Source organism: Schistocerca americana, chromosome X, assembly GCF_021461395.2.
Source record: "Schistocerca americana isolate TAMUIC-IGC-003095 chromosome X, iqSchAmer2.1, whole genome shotgun sequence".
Classification (NCBI taxonomy): Eukaryota; Metazoa; Arthropoda; class Insecta; order Orthoptera; family Acrididae; genus Schistocerca; species Schistocerca americana.
Window position 1 is genome coordinate 704,350,709 of NC_060130.1, and position 21,522 is coordinate 704,372,230.

A 21,522-nucleotide genomic window follows, 5' to 3' on the forward strand; every position below is an offset into this window, starting at 1 on the left:
ATAACGAAAAGTGTGAGGTGATCCACATGAGTTCCAAAAGAAATCCGTTGGAATTCGATTACTCGATAAATAGTACAATTCTCAAGGCTGTCAATTCAACTAAGTACCTGGGTGTTAAAATTACGAACAACTTCAGTTGGAAAGACCACATAGATAATATTGTGGGGAAGGCGAGCCAAAGGTTGCGTTTCATTGGCAGGACACTTAGAAGATGCAACAAGTCCACTAAAGAGACAGCTTGCACTACACTCGTTCGTCCTCAGTTAGAATATTGCTGCGCGGTGTGGTATCCTTACCAGGTGGGATTGACGGAGGACATCCAAAGGGTGCAAAAAAGGGCAGCTCGTTTTGTATTATCAGGTAATAGGTGAGAGAGTGTGGCAGATATGATACACGAGTTGGGATGGAAGTCATTAAGGCGAAGACGTTTTTCGTCGCGGCGAGATCTATTTACGAAATTTCAGTCACCAACTTTCTCTTCCGAATGCGAAAATATTTTGTTAAGCCCAACCTACATAGGTAGGAATGATCATCAAAATAAAATAAGAGAAATCAGAGCTCGAACAGAAAGGTTTAAGTGTTCGTTTTTCCCGCGCGCTGTTCGGGAGTGGAATGGTAGACAGATAGTATGATTGTGGTTCGACGAACCCTCTGCCAAGCACTTAAATGTGAATTGCAGAGTAGTCATGTAGATGTAGATGTAGAGACCATTATATGACAGAGCCACATGGTCTAGCGGGAATTCGAGCTTGCTTCACTGTATTAAATACACTTGTAAATCTTCAGGCTCGTTTTTCTCAACAATTTTTGAGAGTTGCCTCTAACTGCTCTGGGAAATTGATATTTCACTTCAGGACATCACTTACCATGAACATAAAAAATTACAAAACTCCAATTGCCTGGTGGTCTTCTTGTCAGTGCAGGGCGTGTGGAGTTGAACTCTGGACGATCGCTGAGTAGGACAACCACAGTGGCCTGCAACGGTAGGGAGTGGCCGCATGTGGCAAACAGGCAGCAGTAGAGTATATCTGCACAGTGCAGCTAGTCAGTCTCAGGTGTGAACCATAGACGCCAAAGTAGAGGGCCTGCAGTCGATGGAAGTCAGTCGGTCGCTGGCTCTTCGGCTTGAAGACACCAGTCCAGCTCCCGGCGGCATCTGGACTTAGGTACAACAGGTAGATCTGCAGCTCAGTGAAAACAGTGTCTAGTGACAGCAGCTAGATGATCCATTTCAGGGCGATGACATGCGCGGAGTACTTCTGGCAGCTGGCTGCAAGCAGTAGGTAATACTGCATGACTAAAGTGGACAGTCACTGTTTTGAAAGCTCACCGTTTTTTGTTACGTAAGCCACAAAAGAGCCCCAAAGCGACACTCGGTCGTGTGAAAATTAGGACACCATCGCCACAGTGCCTTCCGTCTTTCTGCCGTGTCAGCAATACTACAGCTCTGTCTGCGACGCCGGGGCTTGATGGTGTGGTAACTTCAGACCAGTGTCCGCATAGTCCTCATGTAACTTTTTACGCAGCAACACCTATCTAGCTTCCTCCTGTCCTGCTTCCGTCACGCTTCTTGCGTCAACCCCGTTAGACGTCTTTTCATTAACTCAGCCATGTAAAGTGAAGGAGCTGTGCCGCGACAAGACCAAGTGGTTAATGGTACAATAGTAGTGACAATTTTACCCTTTGTCTCACTGGTCAAAGTGATGGTGGTGACGCATAATTAATATGTCATCACTTAAATTGCCGACGCCGGACAAATACTTCGAAAATTCCGGACATTTGATCAAAATGGATATTTCTCCAGACTCCTACAGTCTTACGTAACTCGGTATAGTGCAGTAAAGAGGTATTTCGTTTGCAGCACGGACGTGAGGTGCGAAACATACGAGGGCGTTTCGAAAAGTAATGTCTCCAAATTTAGGAGAAAACTCAAAGCTTTTTTTATAAAACAGATTATTAACATTCTAAATCTTTTTTCTTTATGTCCCCATGTTTATTTCTCAACGTATTCACCCTGGCGACGGACATATTTCTGTCAATGAGAGACCAGTTTGTTGACACCGTGGCTGTAGGACGTTCGACTTTGTTGACGGAGCTTCAGCCTCATCTCTGCTAGCACCACTTCATCACTATCAAAATTAAATCATTGAAAGTGTTCTCTAAGTTTTGGACACAGATGAATATCGGGTGGGGCCAAGTGGGGAACTGTATGGAGGATGGTCGATGACAGTGAAAACAAGGTGTCGGATTGCCGTAGATGTCGTAGCGCTCGTGTATGGTCTGTCATTGACGAGCTGAAGGAGAGGGTGCTTCATGTGCGGACGAACTCTTCGAATTCGAAACTCGATTACAGCAGTCTGTTTCTCACACACCGACATAATTACGTTGCGCACGGGCTCGTTGCATGCTACAATTCGGAGCCCTCTAGCGGCCGAGGGCCGCAAATATGTAGACATGAAGAATAGGGGCCGCTCGGGATTAGCCGAGCGGTCTTAGGCGCTGCAGTCATGCACTGGCGGAGGCTCGAGTCCTCCCTCGGGCATGGGTGTGTGTGTGTTTGTCCTTAGGATAATTTAGGTTAAGTAGTGTGTAAGCTTAGGGACTGATGACCTTAGCAGTTAAGTCCCATAAGATTTCACACACATTTGAACATTTTTGAATGCAGAATGTTAATAAAGTTTGGTTCAAATGGCTCTGAGCACTATGGGACTTAACATCTGAGGTCATCAGTCCCCTAGACTTAGAACTACTTAAACCTAACGACATCACACACATCCATGCCCAAGGCAGGATTCGAACCTGTGATCGTAGCAGCAGCGCGGTTCCAGACTGAAGCGCCTAGAACCGCTCGACCACAACGGCCGGCAATAAAGTTTGTTTTATTTAAAAAGCTTTAAGAGTTTTCACATAAAAAATTCGGAGGTATTACTTTTCAGCACGCTCTCGTACACTTGCACAGTTGACTTACCTACACCCTGCTGTCTGGCAGGCGGGGCGGCGGCAAGTCAACTTTCGGCGGCAAAGAAGCGTGGAAAGTGTGTCTATAGGAGTGAGTTTAAACGTGTTTTACATTGGTTTTTTAGCATAAAAATAACGAAACGACCTCCGCGCCAGTACAATTTTAGTGAATTTTAACTAATATGTATTAAAATCTATCTATTTACAATCAATAGAATTTCTACTGGCATAAAAAAAGCGGGACTTCCCTGGAAGCCCTCAAAACTAGGACAAATGTGGGGAAACCCGACAACCCTTCCCCTAATATGACTGTTTTAACAGTGTAGCATAGCAGAGGATTAATCCAGGTTCGTCAATAAACGTTCTCGAATAAATCTACGTAACTGTACGTGGCGTGATTTGTCTCGCGCGCGGCCCATGTAGTGGCTGTGTGGATTCTGGTGGAGGCCACTGTTAGGGCCGGCCTGTGTGGCCGAGCGGTTCTAGGCGCTTCAGTCTGGAACCGCGCGACTGTTACGGTCGCAGGTTCGAATCCTGCCTCGGGCATGGATGTGTGTGATGTTCTTAGGTTAGTTAGGTTTAAGTAGTTCTAGGTTCTAGGGGACTGATGACCTCAGATGTTGAGTCCCATAGTGCTCAGAGCAATTTGAACCACTGTTAGGGATTTCACATGACGCGGCGGCAGCTCTGAGAACAGAGGAAAGGAACGGTTTCATACTTGTTAGCTACTGACTCTGCAGTCAGATGCATTGCTGTAAATTTCTTCGTTATACCCATCGATAGTTTCTTCCTTCTGTAAGGGAGAAGAAAAGGCAATGTCTAAGTGTTGTGAGGAACGCGAGTGAAACAATGGTTCATCAGGCAGTTCTCCGTCACGAAGCCGAAGAAGAATTGGGGAACGAAGAAGTGCTGAGAATCGATGCTGATTTAAATTAAAGGACCCCAACAATAACGTCGCTAGTAATAGTGAAGACTGTCAGGAGGAATAGGACGGTGCATTTATAACATGGAACTTTATAGTCTTCCCAGAAATGAGTAACAACTCTGAACAAAAATTTCGTAGCAAGGAGCAGAATTAATATGTTCTAGGCATCTCATACGTATTCGCTAATATTAAAAATGTCGTTGGGGCAAAAACAACACGGGCGAGTTGCCTGCATTTCAATCCCATTTGCAACAATGAGCGACGAACGAAGTACTCCGAAACAATGTACCTTCCTCTGCACTGCACTCTGCTGTTAACTGCATAATAGACAACTGCCTCTTATGTTTCAAAATGTTCTTGGATGAAAGAAGATCTAACAGCGTCATATTGTCATTGATTCCCTCACGATGGACATACTGACTACAGAATATGAACACAGAAGAGCATAGCTGTTTCAATAGTACTCAATTCCACCCTCCAGTTCATCAAAACATTTTGTACGTCGATATCGTTTAAAACGGCTTTCTTACTATCCTTTAAATATTTCGGCCAACATATGTGTATCTGCTCCACCCGTTACGTTCGGTGCGTAATGAGTCAAGCACCTTCAGCGTGACTTCTGCACGCTCATCCGCACGGCAGAAAAATTTTCACAATTTTGTGGGGAGTGTAATTGGTTCAGTGAGTGCTTATATGTAGAGAAATGTCAAGTAATGTGCTTGGAAGGGACAAAAATGCGCACGTCTTTCATTACTGTGCCGAAAAGCCTTTGGCAGTTTCATATCGATCAAAAGCTTGTGTGTGACGATATGAAGCTTTCATAAATGCGGAATATCAGCTTTGCAGCGAACTCAGGCCATCCATCACATCGTGAGCTATCGACACTTGTTACGAGAGGCTATCTTCCATGGTCGACTCAGATGACACGATCTGCGGACCGACATGAAAAAAAATGAATGTGCGTATGGAATTTGTGGCCACGCGTCCCCTTCTGGGGAGTCCTACCGCCTGGTGTACGTCTTTCTCATTGACGCCATTTCTACATCTACATCCATACTCCGCAAGCCACCTGACGGTGTGTGGTGACTTGCACGTCGATGATGATGATGATGATGATACACATACCCGTCCCTAGCGGAGAAAATCCCGGACCCTCACGGGAATCGAATCCGAGGCCCCGTGATCGAGAGTCAGCAACGATCACCACAAGGCCACGCGAGCTGGTGATGACATGAAAACTAGTCCTCTGTCGATAGGTAACATGACTATGCCATCTGGGAGAGCCTCTGCCATAATGATTAAACGTAACCTAGTTTCGCCGGACACATTTTATGGCGATGACTCATACGACAAATGTTCCTGACGCGACATTTTTTCAAAAACATTTTTGCCATTACAGTTTGATGAGTTTAAAGTACCGGTGAAGTTGGAGATGGAGCAGAAGACTGGGTTGGACAAAAATGTGGAAGCAAATTGGAGTTAATGGAAGTTTTGCGAAGAAAGCTAAATCATCTTGGCTGGACCGGGATTCCAACTCCACTCCTTAAAAATTCGAGTCCATTGCCACAGAAGAAAATTAGCTTTGTCCCTGTTTAAGGCACTAATCCAACTTTGGCATCAGAATACATTAAGGAAACTACAGACAACGTTAATTAGGGTAACCGATCGGGAGTTTCAATTCTTCTATCCTCAATCCAGTCCACTGTTGCAAATCATAGTGTCATTTCGATCCATCAATTCCTGCTGCGATGCAGCAGTTAATTATTTAGATTACATGTTGTAGGGAGCACCTGCAGTAGGAGACAGTGTTGAACCTTCGAACACTTTACAGACTTTCTCCTCTAGCCAGTGCTGTAATACGAGTTTAATGTATCTTGGTGTACCATTTTTAAATGATAGCGTTAACTTCAGGTGCGCTGCAATGACAGGGCTCATTGGATAGTGACTGTTTTTCTATTACGTGGCTTTTTATAACGAATGTTATTCTGTATAACATCAAAATATCCTCCAAAATTTTCTCAAGGACCGAACGCCTAATAATTACACATCTAATACATGTCCTTCGCACATTGTAATCAGCTCTCACGACTATTGGCTACCAATGACGTTATGCCAGAGACAATGGACGTGGCTTCCACTATTTAACTACCGGCAGCAGGGCTGTATTCAGTAGTGTGCTCTGCGCTTGCACCGACGGACCTACTCCACGTCAGTGGTTCCTGCTGTTATCAAGAGTGTATCAGGTGCGTTTTCTTACGACATTATTTTATATCATTGTCCGTTTCGATTGAAACGGAGGCGTTATGTTTCATTTCTCTTCACAGAATGTAAGAGCTGAGGATGCCTTAGAAGATTGAACTCGGTGGTCCGCAGCTCGTGGTCGTGCGGTAGCGTTCTCGCTTCCCGCGCCCGAGTTCCCGGGTTCGATTCCCGGCGGAGTCAGGGATTTTCTCGGCCTCGTGATGACTGGGTGTTGTGTGATTTCCGTAGGTTAGTTAGGTTTAAGTAGCTCTAAGTTCTAGGGGACTGATAACCATAGTTTTTAAGTCCCATAGTGCTCAGAGCCATTTTTTTTTTGAAATCGGTCATCCAAAAGAAATAATAAAAACTTAAATACAATCACGACTGTGTTCATTAAATAAGTTACGATTTTAGTAAACCGTTGTTTTTCACTGAATAATGTTACCAAATATGAAAACTTCTTCCGTGTTTCTGCTGATCCATCATGGATGGCAGTCATGTACCTAGGAACAAATTTTCTATAGCATTTAAAAGGATCGCTACCGCGAAAATGTCATATTAATATGCATGATGAAGTTGACGCTAAGCTTAGCAAAACAAACCTACGTTAAAATAAATTTTAACAGTTTATTAAAAATGAATGTCACTAGAAGAAACACATCCATTAAAATTCACTGGCACCGTAAGTTTTTCCCTTCCTTCTTATATGAGGCTGTTTCTTGTAATGTCTAAATAAGGGTAGACTTTTTCTTGAATTTTGTGAGTAAAAATCTACTCACGCTCTTCTTGAGGAGGTGCAGTGCTAGGGATATTAGTCGTCTATGTGTTATATCATTACTCTACTGCACACCAATAATCAGTAAGTCAAATCAAATTAAGCGAAAGTTGTAGTGAAAACCAGTTACAAGTTAAGTACATTCTGAAATTGAAGTGATTGGAAACCAACACAAATTTCCATATTCAAGAGAGATAAAACAGTTTAGACATTAACGAAACTAATCTCCAAATATCACATGTTCCATGGCAACATAAAAGACCTCCTTCTGTTTCAAGTTACAAGATGGTCCACGACTTGGGAAGTATGGTTCAAATGGCTCTGAGCACTATGCGACTTAACTTCTGAGGTCATCAGTCGCCTAGAACTTAGAATTAATTAAACCTAACTAACCTAAGGACACCACACACATCCATGCCCGAGCAGGATTCGAACCTGCGACCGTAGCGGTCGCTCGGCTCCAGACTGTAGCGTCTAGAACCGCACGGCCACTCCGGCCGGCCTGGGAGCTTTCTAAGCTTAGAAATCTATCGAATTTTACTTGCCATAAAAATCTGTAACTGAAGAATTAACAATATATCCCCAATAACTTTAATATTTTATACAACATTGAAATGAGTAGAACTGGAAATATTTACAAATGCTGCACAAAAATAACCTCACGTCTAACACCGACAGAAGGAAAGTTGGGAAGTTGTGGTAAGGTCTTGTGGGACCAAACTGCTGAGGTCATCGGTCCCTAAGCATACGCACTACTTAATCTAACTTAACCTAACTTACTCTAAGGACAACACACACACCCATGCCCGAGGGAGGACGACTCGAGACGGGGGAAGCCGCGTGGACCGTGCAAGGCGCCTGAGACCGCGCGGCTACCCTGCGCGGCACACCAACAGAAACAGTAGATAATGCCGGAAATTGCTCATGACTGTCTATAGTGCACATTCCTTTACGTAATTCTAAAACCAGAAACTAGACTGAAATACCGTCCAAAAAGCATCACGTGCTCCTAGGTACGCTATCTTCTAGGTGCAACACTCTCCAGTGCGAAAAGCCGGACGTGGTGGCCGAACGGTTCTAGGCGCTTCAGTCCGGAACCGCGCGACTGCTACGGTTCGAATCCTGCCTCGGGCATGGATGTGTGTGATGTCCTTAGGCTAGTTAGGTTTAAGTAGTTCTAAGTTCTAGGGGACTGGTGACCTCAGATGTTAAGTCCCATAGTGCTCAGAGCCATTTGAACCATTTTTCCTGTGCGAAAAGAACTCCGTAAATGAAGCAACATCGCTGAATATTTTGAACTCTTTCAGTTTGGCTGATAACCGCAGCTGTACGCAATGTTTGAATGGTCACTGTTATCTCCGTCATCTCTCTTTTGGTTCAACGTCCGTATTTCATTCAATAACTGGTCTTTGTGGCAGTTAGCGACAGATGTATGTATGTATGTGTGTGTGTGTGTGTGTGTGTGTGTGTGTGTGTGTGTGTATTTGCGCAGTCGTCGATACGGTTAGGAACTGGATATGTGATGAAACAGTTTATTTGTTAGACTACGAAGATATCTGTTAGGAAGTTGTTGTACAAATTTTGTAAACGCTTTGACTTGGTTTCTTCTGGAGCACATAGCAATTACACACTTCCTGTGAGAGCCCTCACGTCCCTGGGGGGAAGACGGGAAAATCAGAAAAGCTGCTGCTTCAGCCGAGTCCGGCGGGACCAGGGCATCTGCCAAAATTAATTAAGCCTGCGGTGCGAGGCGAAATCTCCCGGGTAGTGTATGTCATGATTACGCGTTGTATGTGTATCCCTGGCTCATAACATCGCGCAACGTCACATCTATTTATACTGACGCGTATTCGTTGACTTGGCACATACATTTAAATACTACAACAAATGATGTATATTTTTATTAATATTCATGAGTTGACTCTCTGGTAAACAGCCTTTTTCTGTTTAGAAAAATCTTCGATAGCGTGTAGAATAAAGCAAGTCTACTCGCTGAGAATGAAAATGCCAGAGCGAAACAGGATCACCACAAAAGCATCTCAGGTAATCTTCAGCATGAAATATCATTGCCGTTTGAAATGTGATGCACGCAAGCGAAAACGAACCTTTGTATCTGAAGTAATTTGTAGTAATTACGCTTGCGAAAATTATGATTTTTTTCTGTGTATCCGAAATACCTGAGTTGTGCTATTGCGTCACACCATTCAACGTTTCTTCTCGAATTGTTGGGAGTTGTATATTTTTGACAACGAGAAGAAATTTCCAGTATAATACTACTGATGATATAATGTAAGATTTGCAGCATCAGCTGCACACAAACAAAGCTCAGACAACAACGACGACGACGACGGATTGCTAGAATATTTAAGTTAAGGCAGGCATAGTTTGAGAGTTTTTAATTTGTTCTTTATCAGGACTTGATATAACGAGGCAACGTACAAGGTGTCTCAAACCTTCTGGGTGAGACGGAGACAGATGATAGTGAACCCACAGTCGATTGTATCGAGATAGGGATCCAATAGTCGGACCGAGCGAGGTGGCGCAATGGTTAGCACACTGGACTTGCATTCGGGAGGACGGCGGTTCAACTCCGTGTACGGCCATTCTGATTTAGGTTTTCCGTGATTTCCCTAAATCGCTTCAGGCAAATGACGGGATGGTTCCTTTTAAAGGGCACGGCGGATTTCCTTTTCCATCCTTCCCTAATCTGATGGAACCAATGACCGTGCTGTTTGGTCCCCTCCCTCAATTCCGAGTCCGGCCATCCTGATTTGTTTTCCGTGATTTCCCTAAAGCGATCCAGGCACATGCCGGGATGGTTCCTTTCGAAGGGCACGGCCGACTTTCTTCCCCGTCCTTCCCTAATCCGATGAGATACATGACCTCGCTGTCTGGTCTCCTTCCTCACACAACCCAACCCAACCCTCCCTCAAATCAACCAAAGAGCCAGCCAGCCAACCAACCAACCAATGGTAGGAAATGCATTTTTACCGTGTTATGGACATACACAGCGTACACAGCATAACAACAGCGTAGCTCATAGTAACTGTTGAAAGCGACGATCGCCAGTCTCAATGTATGTATTACAACGGGGCACGCAGTTCTACCGATCCAGGGTGTCTGTAGTACACTGGAATACGCCGCGGGCGATAAACAGCGTACTCTCATGACCACAAAACAGACATACTATACGCAGCATAGCTCATAGCACGCGTGTCATGTGACGACTGCATGCACCGCAACTTGTGCCGTACTCACACCACTATTCATGGTGTCAGTTGTCTACTGCATCAGACAGCTTGTGATGTGTCCATAGTGAGGCGTGTTCCTGTGTACAGTACATGACACTTAGACAAAGATGGAACGTTACTCATCTTTAGAGTTGGCAGACCTGCATTTAAAGTACGGTACGGCAGGATGTAGTGCGTGTACAGAAGCATGAATGCACAGAGAACGCCATCTCAACAGACGCGGCTGCTATGGTCGCAGGTTCGAATCCTGCCTCGGTCATGGATGTGTGAGAGGTACTTAGGTTAGTTAGGTGTACGTAGTTCTAAGTCTAGGGGATTGATGGCCTCAGATGTTAAGTCCCATAGTGCTTAGCGCCATTTGCGCCATTTGAATCCAACAGACGTCATCCGAACTGGAAGAAGTTTATCTCCGTGGAACTAACTTACGCCGGCCGCGTTGGCCGAGCGGTTCTAGGCGCTACAGTCTGGAACCGCGCGACAGCTACGGTCGCAGGTTCGAATCCTGCCTCGGGCATGGATGTGTGTGATGTCCTTAGGTTAGTTAGGTTTAAGTAGTTCTAACTTCTAGGGGACTGATGACCTCAGATGTTAAGTCCCATAGTGCTCAGAGCCATTTGAACCATTTTTAAACTAACTTAAGAGAGACGGGGTCGTTCACGCAGCAGAAAATCGGCCAAAGTTCCCGCCAGAGACATGTCCGAACACCAGACTTTGAGGGGATGGTGCTGGATGGTGTGGCAGCCCACCCAGCAATAAGCACCTGCGAACTTGTCCATGAAAAGCACACATCAAAGGATACAGGTCAAGCTGCGGTAGCACCAAACTGAGGCGCTCGCGTTAGCAATTGCGGGCAGGTGAACGTTATAACAAAAGTGCCATCTAACAGACGTAAATACAAACTGGCTACTTAACATTGCAGATATAGACAGGTGAAATATGTAGTACATGAAGTAAGAGGTAATATTTTATTAGACAGTAGAGGACATGGTGCCAATGGCCTTGCCGCAGTGGTAACACCGGTTCCCGTCAGATCACCGAAGTTAAGTGCTGTCGGGCTGGGCTAGCACTTGGACGGGTAACCATCCGGTCTCCCGAGCGCTATTGGCAAGCGGGGTGCACTCAGCCCTTGTCAGGCAAACTGAGGAGCTACTTGATTGAGAAGTAGCGGCTCCGGTATCGGAAACTGACATACGGTCTGGAGAGCGGTGTGCTGACCACATGCCCCTCCATATCCGCATCCAGTGACGCCTGTGTGCTGAGGATGACACGGCGGCCGTCGGTCCCTTTGGGCCTTCATGGCCTGTGCTGGAGGAGGAGAGTAGAAATGGTAATAATTTGTCTACGTAAGAGCTTAGAAGTGCAGTTTAAAAGCTGAAAAACGCCATTACAGAATTACAAAAGGAGCTAAATAACTCAACGAATATAAAAACAGTATAAAATGAAATGTAGTTGGTATAAACCATTTAATGTATAAACAACTATGAATCGACTTAGGTAGAAAACATATTTCGGTAACTGCACGAGGGAACACGAAATCAAATATCGAGTAACGGTTTTATACCGTTGAAGAAGCTTTTATTACGTAATTGTAACTGCTCATTAAGAATGAGGCCATCATTTCGAGAAAGATGTATAAAAATTTCTAATTTTTCGAGAACATCTAATCTACGCGCTTTCTTCTCAGTGAGCAAAATGTTGATATCGTGAATAGCTTTAAGAGCGTGACCTGTAGTCAGAAGGTGGTCAGCAAAAGGCGATTTTTGGGTGTTAGTACCATTTTTTCTTAAAAGATGTTCTTTATATCTGACTGTAAAGGCACGTCCTGTTTGTCCTATGTAGTAAGAAGAGCAGGTGTCGCAAAGAATCTTATAGACACTAGAGTTTTTCAAAGTGGAACGGATCGATTTTAAATTATGAATATAATTTTTTTTCAGATTATTATTCATTTTACTACGGTTTGAAGCTCCTCTTTTCAGACTATTATTGGTTGAAAAGGCGACATTACAGTTGTATTTATCACTAAGAACGTGTTGAATCTGATAGGAGATGGGCCCCATAAGGGAATAGAAAAAAAAAAAACTTCTTCTTTAGGCTGGACTCAATGATAGAGGAGCCGAGTGTAGTAACTGTTTTTACAGTTTTCCTTTTAAGGATGTTATCCACTACGGCAGGTTCGTATTCGTTATTAACTACTATCGTTTTGATTAGATTAATTTCTTCCTCGACTTTTTCTTTCGAGAGTGGAATAGAAGTAGCTCTGTGAATAGCAGAGTGAAAGAAAGAGTTCTTATGAGAGTGTGGGTGCATAGAAGACGCAGATACGATCTGATCGGTATATGTTTCTTTACGAAAAACATTAAATGAGATTTTATTTTCTTCTACTGTAAGCGTTAAATCAAGAAAATTCAATTGACGGGCCCCATTTTCGAGTTCGCTGCTGAAGGACACTTTCTAGTGAAGTTCACTGAAGAGATTGAAAATACGGTCAATGCCATCAACAGGTACTTTGTAGATGGCTAGAATATTGTCGACATATCTGATATAGGACAGGATGCCTAGCTGTAGATGAGAAACAATAGAAGAACTTTTCTTCTAGAGAGTTAATGTAAATGTCAGCAACGATACCAGCTAACGGATTTCCCATAGCGAGACCGTCGGGTTGCTGATACAATTGTTAGTTAAATTCAAAATACACTCCTGGAAATGGAAAAAAGAACACATTGACACCGGTGTGTCAGACCCACCATACTTGCTCCGGACACTGCGAGAGGGCTGTACAAGCAATGATCACACGCACGGCACAGCGGACACACCAGGAACCGCGGTGTTGGCCGTCGAATGGCGCTAGCTGCGCAGCATTTTCGCACCGCCGCCGTCAGTGTCAGCCAGTTTGCCGTGGCATACGGAGCTCCATCGCAGTCTTTAACACTGCTAGCATGCCGCGACAGCGTGGACGTGAACTGTATGTGCAGTTGACGGACTTTGAGCGAGGGCGTATAGTGGGCATGCGGGAGGCCGGGTGGACGTACCGCCGAATTGCTCAACACGTGGGGCGTGAGGTCTCCACAGTACATCGATGTTGTCGCCAGTGGTCGGCGGAAGGTGCACGTGCCCGTCGACCTGGGACCGGACCGCAGCGACGCACGGATGCACGCCAAGACCGTAGGATCCTACGCAGTGCCGTAGGGGACCGCACCGCCACTTCCCAGCAAATTAGGGACACTGTTGCTCCTGAGGTATCGGCGAGGACCATTCGCAACCGTCTCCATGAAGCTGGGCTACGGTCCCGCACACCGTTAGGCCGTCTTCCGCTCACGCCCCAACATCGTGCAGCCCGCCTCCAGTGGTGTCGCGACAGGCGTGAATGGAGGGACGAATGGAGACGTGTCGTCTTCAGCGATGAGAGTCGCTTCTGCCTTGGTGCCAATGATGGTCGTATGCGTGTTTGGCGCCGTGCAGGTGAGCGCCACAATCAAGACTGCATACGACCGAGGCACACAGGGCCAACACCCGGCATCATGGTGTGGGGAGCGATCTCCTACACTGGCCGTACACCACTGGTGATCGTCGAGGGGACACTGAATAGTGCACGGTACATCCAAACCGTCATCGAACCCATCGTTCTACCATTCCTAGACCGGCAAGGGAACTTGCTGTTCCAACAGGACAATGCACGTCCGCATGCATCCCGTGCCACCCAACGTGCTCTAGAAGGTGTAAGTCAACTACCCTGGCCAGCAAGATCTCCGGATCTGTCCCCCATTGAGCATGTTTGGGACTGGATGAAGCGTCGTCTCACGCAGTCTGCACGTCCAGCACGAACGCTGGTCCAACTGAGGCGCCAGGTGGAAATGGCATGGCAAGCCGTTCCACAGGACTACATCCAGCATCTCTACGATCGTCTCCATGGGAGAATAGCAGCCTGCATTGCTGCGAAAGGTGGATATATACTGTACTAGTGCCGACATTGTGCATGCTCTGTTGCCTGTGTCTATGTGCCTGTGGTTCTGTCAGTGTGATCATGTGATGTATCTGACCCCAGGAATGTGTCAATAAAGTTTCCCCTTCCTGGGACAATGAATTCACGGTGTTCTTATTTCAATTTCCAGGAGTGTAGTTGTATTTGACTATGACTGTAATTAGATTCATAAAGTCTGTGATTTGTTCGTCTGAAAGTTCTTTTTTGAAATGACTTAAATTGTTCTCCACGGCCGTAAGCGTTTCTTGCACGGGAACGTTTGTATAAAGATTTTTGATGTCTAGTGAAAACAACTTGGTATCAGTGACGCAAAATTTTTAATCAAACGTTTCCATAAGAAAATGCTCATCAACATGAACCCTCGGCCCCCAAAACTTCGTTCTCAATTCAACTCTATTTCTAATATCACGAAAAGCGTGTGCCATGAATTAGCCATATTTCTTCATGACACTCTGAAAAAATCGTTTGTTTTCGAGAACAATTATTCCATCCCCAATAGTCACGCCCTAGTCCGTAAAATAAAAGATTTATAATGCAGCCCAGAAACTTTGTCTCACACTTAGCACAGCTCCCAGGTAAAATGTTTCGCTGTCAACAAGGTGTTAGGAAGAAAGGATTATTTGGAATTTATGCCCCGTCGACAGCGAAGTTGTTAGAGACGGAGCACGAGCTCGGATTAGGGCAGGACCGGCCACAGCGAGCTAAACTTCACGCGAGCCAGGTGTGCGGGCCAAGGCTCGGCCTGTGTCGGGTCTACTCGGAAGTACGATGTACGGCGCGACAGTTCGTTTAGCATTGCTGTTTGGCATCTTTGGTTGGCACAACTCTCTTCAATTCGGCAGAATCGTGGTGTCAGCGCTGTTTACCCTTCACTATTTGAACATAGTGTGAAGGACGTTCGCAGGTCCAGTGGCTCGGTCCACAAAAAGAGGCTGTTTACCGATATGTAGTCACAAGCCTTTAAAAATGAATGGGAATTACAGAAGATAGGGATGAGAATGATCATATATATTATGCACTCGCACAAGCGAGGAGCACTTCAAAGACGAGCGGTCTAGGGCGCTACAGTCATGGACTGTGCGGCTGGTCCCGGCGGAGGTTCGAGTCCTCCCTCGGGCATGGGTGTGTGTGTTTGTCCTTAGGATCATTTAGGTTAAGTAGTGTGTAAGCTTAGAGACTGATGACCTTAGCAGTTAAGTCCGATAAGATTTCATACACATTTGAACATTTTTGAGCACTTCAAATTTACTATGAAACGATATTACAATAACATGCACGAAGAATTTAAAGAGTTAGTTCACAATGAAAGAGTAAAAAAATTACAACGATTGACAGACAGGATTCATTGTTCTGTACATCAAGAAGAACTTTGTGTTAAAGTTGGAGGAATGCAACGTGCGAAGAAACTGGTGGTATGAATAGTAAAATTTCTGAAGCAGCACGCTATGTTGCACTGTCTGTTGCAACAGTTTTCGATGGTTACGGGCACTGCAGTATCGCATTTTCCAGAGGAACTGAAAGAAGAGTGTGGGACTTTATACATTACTGCAGAGTGCGTTAGGTAAGAGAAGGGGAATGCCTGGAACGAGTTTTCGATTTAAAACACGCTAGTGTTGAATTTATTGAGGAACAAAGAGTGCAGGAAGGAAAATTAGATCTTTCGGATCTACTGCAGAACTTACATTTAAGTTTACTTGACATCACATTGCCCAGTGTAAGACATTTAAAGGCGAAAAACAACTTATTTCTGATTTGACAGGGTGGATTTAAAAATTAAATCGCACTATAGAAGGCCAAAATTTGACAAACATGGTCCAATTCGCTAAGGTCACTGACGTCTAAGGAAATGTAAAGTTTGAAGAATTCGTTGTGGCCTTGAACGAATTACAAGGACAGTTTCCTAAATGTTTTGAGGACACTGCCAGTCTTACATCTTTTTCCAAGCTGTTTTCGAGATTGATTGCTATGTCAACTGAAAGCGCCCCTATGCACATGCAGATGTAACTGACTGACCTGCAAGGTAATTACCGTTTTGGAGAAAAGTCCTTTTACTTTAAAACTACCGAGGATGTCTACATTGCTTTCCTCAGATTAAATGCACACATTTCCTTAATGAGGTTGCAAAAGTGCTACAACATTTCAATCAACATGTGTGTGTTAAAGAAATTTTTACATCGTGAAACGCCGGCTAGGGTGGCCGAGTGGTTCAAGGCACTACGATCTGGAACCGCGCGACCACTACGGTCGCAGGTTCGAATCCTGCCTCGGGCATGGATGTGTGTGGTGTCATTCGGTTGGTTGGGTTTAAGTAGTTCTAAGTTCTATGGGACTGGTGACCTCAGAAGTTAAGTCCCATAGTTCTCAGAGCCATTTGAACCATTTTGAACATCGTGAAACCAAATAAAGCACAAACTTGAGGCGAAAATCTGTGAAATTATCTGCGTCTCTCGGTATGCCAGCAGTTTGTAACAGGTCAAAATTGCATTACATCTTCAGTGCACCAAGAATAATCAAATAATACTGAAAATTTGTTTCATTGGTGATTTAAGTTGTTGAGAAATGTGTAATACAAAGCCGGCCGAAGTGGCCGCGCGGTTCTGGCGCTGCAGTCTGGAACCGCGAGACCGCTACGGTCGCAGGTTCGAATCCTGCCTCGGGCATGGATGTGTGTGATGTCCTTAGGTTAGTTAGGTTTAAGTAGTTCCAAGTTCTAGGGGACTGATGACCTCAGCAGTTAAGTCCCATAGTGCTCAGAGCCATTTGAACCATTTTTTTTGTAATACAAAAGCAAGTAATATGCAGCGTACTGCACTGTAATTTCAATGTGGCACATTCACAGTTTCCACATACTGCCAATCATACCATACTATAACATTCTGATTTCCTTTGTTTTAAAATGTTTGATTATTAAAACAGAACTGATGTATCCAGTTTTGTGTGCAACTGAAAATGCAGATCTCCGTCTGGCGCTAAGCTCTTTTAAGTGGTAGCGTGAATTTGGGTGGTAAAGAAAATAAAGTATGTTAGTGAATACTTTCTTGAAAGTTTAAGGGAACACACAGCTTTTTCAGTTTGAAAAATTCTAAAAAAATGATAATTCATTTTTTCTGAAATTAAAGAAGGCTGTTAACAGTTGTTTATAATTAGGAATCGATATTTTATGTTGAACGCTAGACATAAACGACATATAACAGAAAACCAGTTAATTGTGATGTACATATCTTACAGATTAATGGATAATACGTTAGCAAGTCTTTCGTAATATTGTTAGAGTATGTAATAACTTACCTAAGTGGAAATCTTTTTCATTAATCTCTTGGTAACTTGCGGGTTTTGAAAACATTCTTTATGAAGTTTACGGAGTCCTTCGGTGTTCGAGGTCGATCTGGCTTATTAAAGTCAACGTGGAATAATCCGAACTTCTCCCTGAAAACGGAATTAACAGAGTTATTACCAAAGCAAATACCCACCTTAACGGAAGTTTGGAATAACACGGAGTTTACTATAATGACTTCTTATAGTTTACCCACTGATTGTAAAATACCTTATAAATAAAATAAACACAATTCCTTCTGAAAACAAGAAAGATTTTAGTTAGTTACAAAAAATCATTAAAAAACTAAGCAGGCTCTCTCCTAAGTGTACATCTTGAAAACAGGAACAGTGAAAATCTTTATATCGTGATGATAATGATGATGATTATTAGTCTTTAGTAGTGAGTATGTCCACTTCGCACACGCATGAGTTCTTCCACTCTGTGAGGCATGCTCTGGATGAGACCACCAAGTTTATCTTGGGGTGTGAGGTCCCACTCCTCATTGGCAGCTTCAGTGAGGTCCTGAAGATTATCAGGTGAATTCGGACGCTGTGCAATGGCCACCTTCCACAGTTCCCATGCATCTTCAGTTGCGTACAAGTCTGGGCACTGTGCTGGCCAATGCATTCATTTGATGTTGCACATTTGAGGATACCCAGGCACTGCCAGGGTACGGTGTGGCCTTGCATTGTCATCGGCTACGATGAATTTGTGACCGACTTCACGTCTTTAGGGCCTTACAGTCGTTTTTAGGACCTCTTGGAGGTATCGAGGACCAGTCAAATTGCCATAGATGGAGCTGAGAGGGGTCTGCCGTCCCATCATTATTGCCGCCCAAAACATTACACTTCCACCTGCAGACGGATGGACTTCCTGAATATATCGGCGTTCCTGGTGTCGTCTAGCGGTTCTCCAAACCCTAACACGTCTATTGCCTGGTTGCAAACCAATCCTGGTCTCGTCAGTAAACACAACATTACTCCATTCTGCAATGGTCCAATGTTGATGTGCAATAGCCCAGGTCCTTCAAATGCGTCGGCTTCGTTAGTTCAGTGAAAAACTTCTCTCTGGTCTTCTGGAATGAAGACCACCCTGATGCTATCCCCTATGCACTGTTTGGTCTGAGATACGGATCCCTGTTGTCTGGGAGAAGTCATTTACGATATTTCTGGTAGTTGATGTTGGGCGCCTGTGAGCCGGCAGTTGGAGGAAACGACCCTGCATTGGTGTTTTCATGCCAGGACGACCACTGCAAGGTCTAGCGTTCAGATTTTCCGTCTCTCTGCAGTTTCTCGACAGCTTAGACACACCACTTTGAGTGACATGTAACCTGTCGGCACCATCTTGCTGTGTGTAACCTGCTGAAAGTAAAGCCACTATCCTTACTCTATCAAAGTTTTATATGCCTCTACATGGAACTTTACTGCAGTGTTGAACACAAACTGGGTGAAGCTGTTGTTGATACTGGACTGCTCGCGGTGTGCTGCTGCGGCAGCGTTATGTTTGCTTGACGGGGAAACGGCCACAAAGCATGCCAGTAGTAAACACCGTCCAGAGTATGTGCTCTAACTGGATAATGCACGAAGTGCCTAGGTCAGTGAGACCTCTAGTATCGTACACTACATTTTAAGATAGTATTCCAACCTTTTGTTGAGCAGTGTATTTAGCAGTGCTGGTTTAATCTTATAACTGTATTAAGCAAGTGATGTGATTACATATGGCAACATATTTTTCTTCGGTTTTCTTCTGTTTCTCGTACATTGGGTCATAAAAAAATCATAAATTTCGTTGAAAACTGTCAACAGGATACGTAAACTGCATTAAATTTTAAATCGTGGTTTACATATTTGTGTGCAAGAAGCCGTGTATCGGACCTTGGGGAATAGCCTCCTCTTCTTACAGAGAAAAGTGGAGAGATGTTGTGACAAGCACATTCGTCGTGATAAAGTGACATTGCAAGTCTCCGCATAACAATGCCTGTCAACAGCTCAACGGCTTACAAACACAAAGACTTCAGAAAGTTCGAAGAACAATGAAAGGACAAATGACCATTATTTCAAGAAGTATAATGATTTAAATACACTTGTTTGTAAGTTCATGGAATGGGTAGTAGAGAAAGTATCATCAACTGAAGAAGAAGAAGAAGCACAGAATTTGAGTTGGAAGGAAACAAGCGAATATAGGTGCGTTGTTGACTTTCGTTACCGTGAGACAAGTTCAGGAAAATATTCTGCATTTGGGATCGCCTAGAACGACAGCTATAGGGAACATCCCTCGGAAAACATGGAATCATGTGGACTGGAAAACGAATTCTAGATGAAGATATGTATACCAACACCAAAGTCGTGGAATATTTGGTACTCTATACTATATAGAACCGAATAATTTTTTGAAGAAATTATTTGATACAGGTTCCTAAGTAAGCAACATATAATGCTAACTACATTGCAAACATTTTTTATGAATGGAAACTAAGAAATAAAACGCAGTTTTGTGAATAACACAGTGTCATTGATTATTTATGAAACAGTACAAATAACCAACAATCTTCCTAGTGGTAGATGACTTTTAACATGTAACTTAGAATTTCATCCTTCTAGCTTATTCTGCTGCAAATTTTGGAACTGCGTCTGAAAATCGATACCTTCAGCTACAAAATTTTCGATTGACATAACTGTCAAACTAAATAGTCGTGACTGACTTATAATGAGCTAAGATATTTCTTAATTAGTCTGAGACTTGAAAAATTCCTCTCACATGACTTTATCGAAACACACAAAATTAAGAAAAATCTTAACGCCCAAATGAGGTTACGAAGAAATTCGGAAACTTCATATTCAACAAACTAACTGTAAGAATCTTAAATACGTCCATCCAAGAGACTCTTCTTCTGGAACTGTGGTGTGCGTACTGTAAGACCTTCAGTACACACACCATCAGATTATTTGACTTGCCGCTCTAGCGAAGTAGGCGAGTGTCAGCAATATGTCTCGTGGTCTTATCGTGGCGTGTTTATCTTCTGCCGTTAGGTGGAAATGGAAATGAGCGTTTGGCGTCATTGGCCGGGAGGCCCCTCGCGGGGCAGGTCCGGCCGCCATATCGCAGGTCTTATTACATTCGGCGCCACATTGGGCGACCTGCACGCCGGATGGGGAGGAAATGATGATGAACACAACACAACACCCAGTCCCTGAGCGGAGAAAATCTCCGACCCAGCCGGGAATCGAACCCGGGCCCAGAGGACGGCAATCCGTCACGCTGACCACTCAGCTACTGGGGCGGACAGCCGTTAGGTCAGACGATAGAAAGGCCACTTGCACGCTTAGAGTAGCAGATTGACGGTGACCAACTTTAAACAGAACTTGATTAATTTTCACACACATTTATTAAAATAATAACAAGCATAAAAATTACTTAACTTGTTTCTGGATGCTATTTACAATTGACAATCTGTAGTTCCTTTGGTATTGGTACGTTAATCTTATTCTCACATATATCTCTGATACTTGACAAAAGTGTCTATACATTTATCTTCATGGCTATGTGCAGGAATATGGTAATCTTATTAGGCACAGACTGAAATTTGACTATAGACTGGTACAGACTAATGTAGAACTCGTACAGACTGGTACAGACTAATGCGGACTGGTACAGACAAATGCAGACTCCCTAATCGGAGGTCTGTACACTCGTTATAATACCTCGCGCGTTCATGTATCACTGCGCGAGACTGATCCGCGAGGAGAAAAGGTTCTACATTAGCAGCAATCTCATTGGCTGCGTTACATATTAAAACGCGGATCGGCGGAAGCAGAATTTGGTCCGTCTCTATGGCAGAGCCATCTCATAGTGCGGAGATGGACGAGCGCTGCGCCTGCGCTGTTGTGTTTAGCGGGGAGCGCTCTAGTGGGAAAGTTGTGTACGCGCTGACTACGCGGAACTATGTACACAACAGGAACATTCCGCAGCTTGCAGAAATCATCTTAGGCGTGGAATTTCCGCAAGGATAACATTTTCAGAAATCTCATAATTGTCAAGTAAACATTTTACAAACTTGGGAACTTCCATTTCTGATAT

The 21,522-nt window shown here is 44.1% G+C and overlaps 1 protein-coding gene and 1 pseudogene across 1 annotated transcript in view; one reads left to right on the plus strand and one right to left on the minus strand.

The window, feature by feature from the left end:
• Nucleotides 1-21,522, minus strand: part of LOC124556836 (myrosinase 1-like) — a 260,034-nt gene that overhangs the window by 36,316 nt on the left and 202,196 nt on the right. Inside the window, exon 11 of the mRNA XM_047130853.1 lies at nt 17,418-17,555. Within this exon, the coding sequence (XP_046986809.1) occupies nt 17,438-17,555 (118 nt within the window). The 3' untranslated portion in view covers nt 17,418-17,437. The remainder of the gene's footprint in view (nt 1-17,417; nt 17,556-21,522) is intronic.
• On the plus strand, nt 11,140-11,257 carry LOC124557258 (annotated as a pseudogene).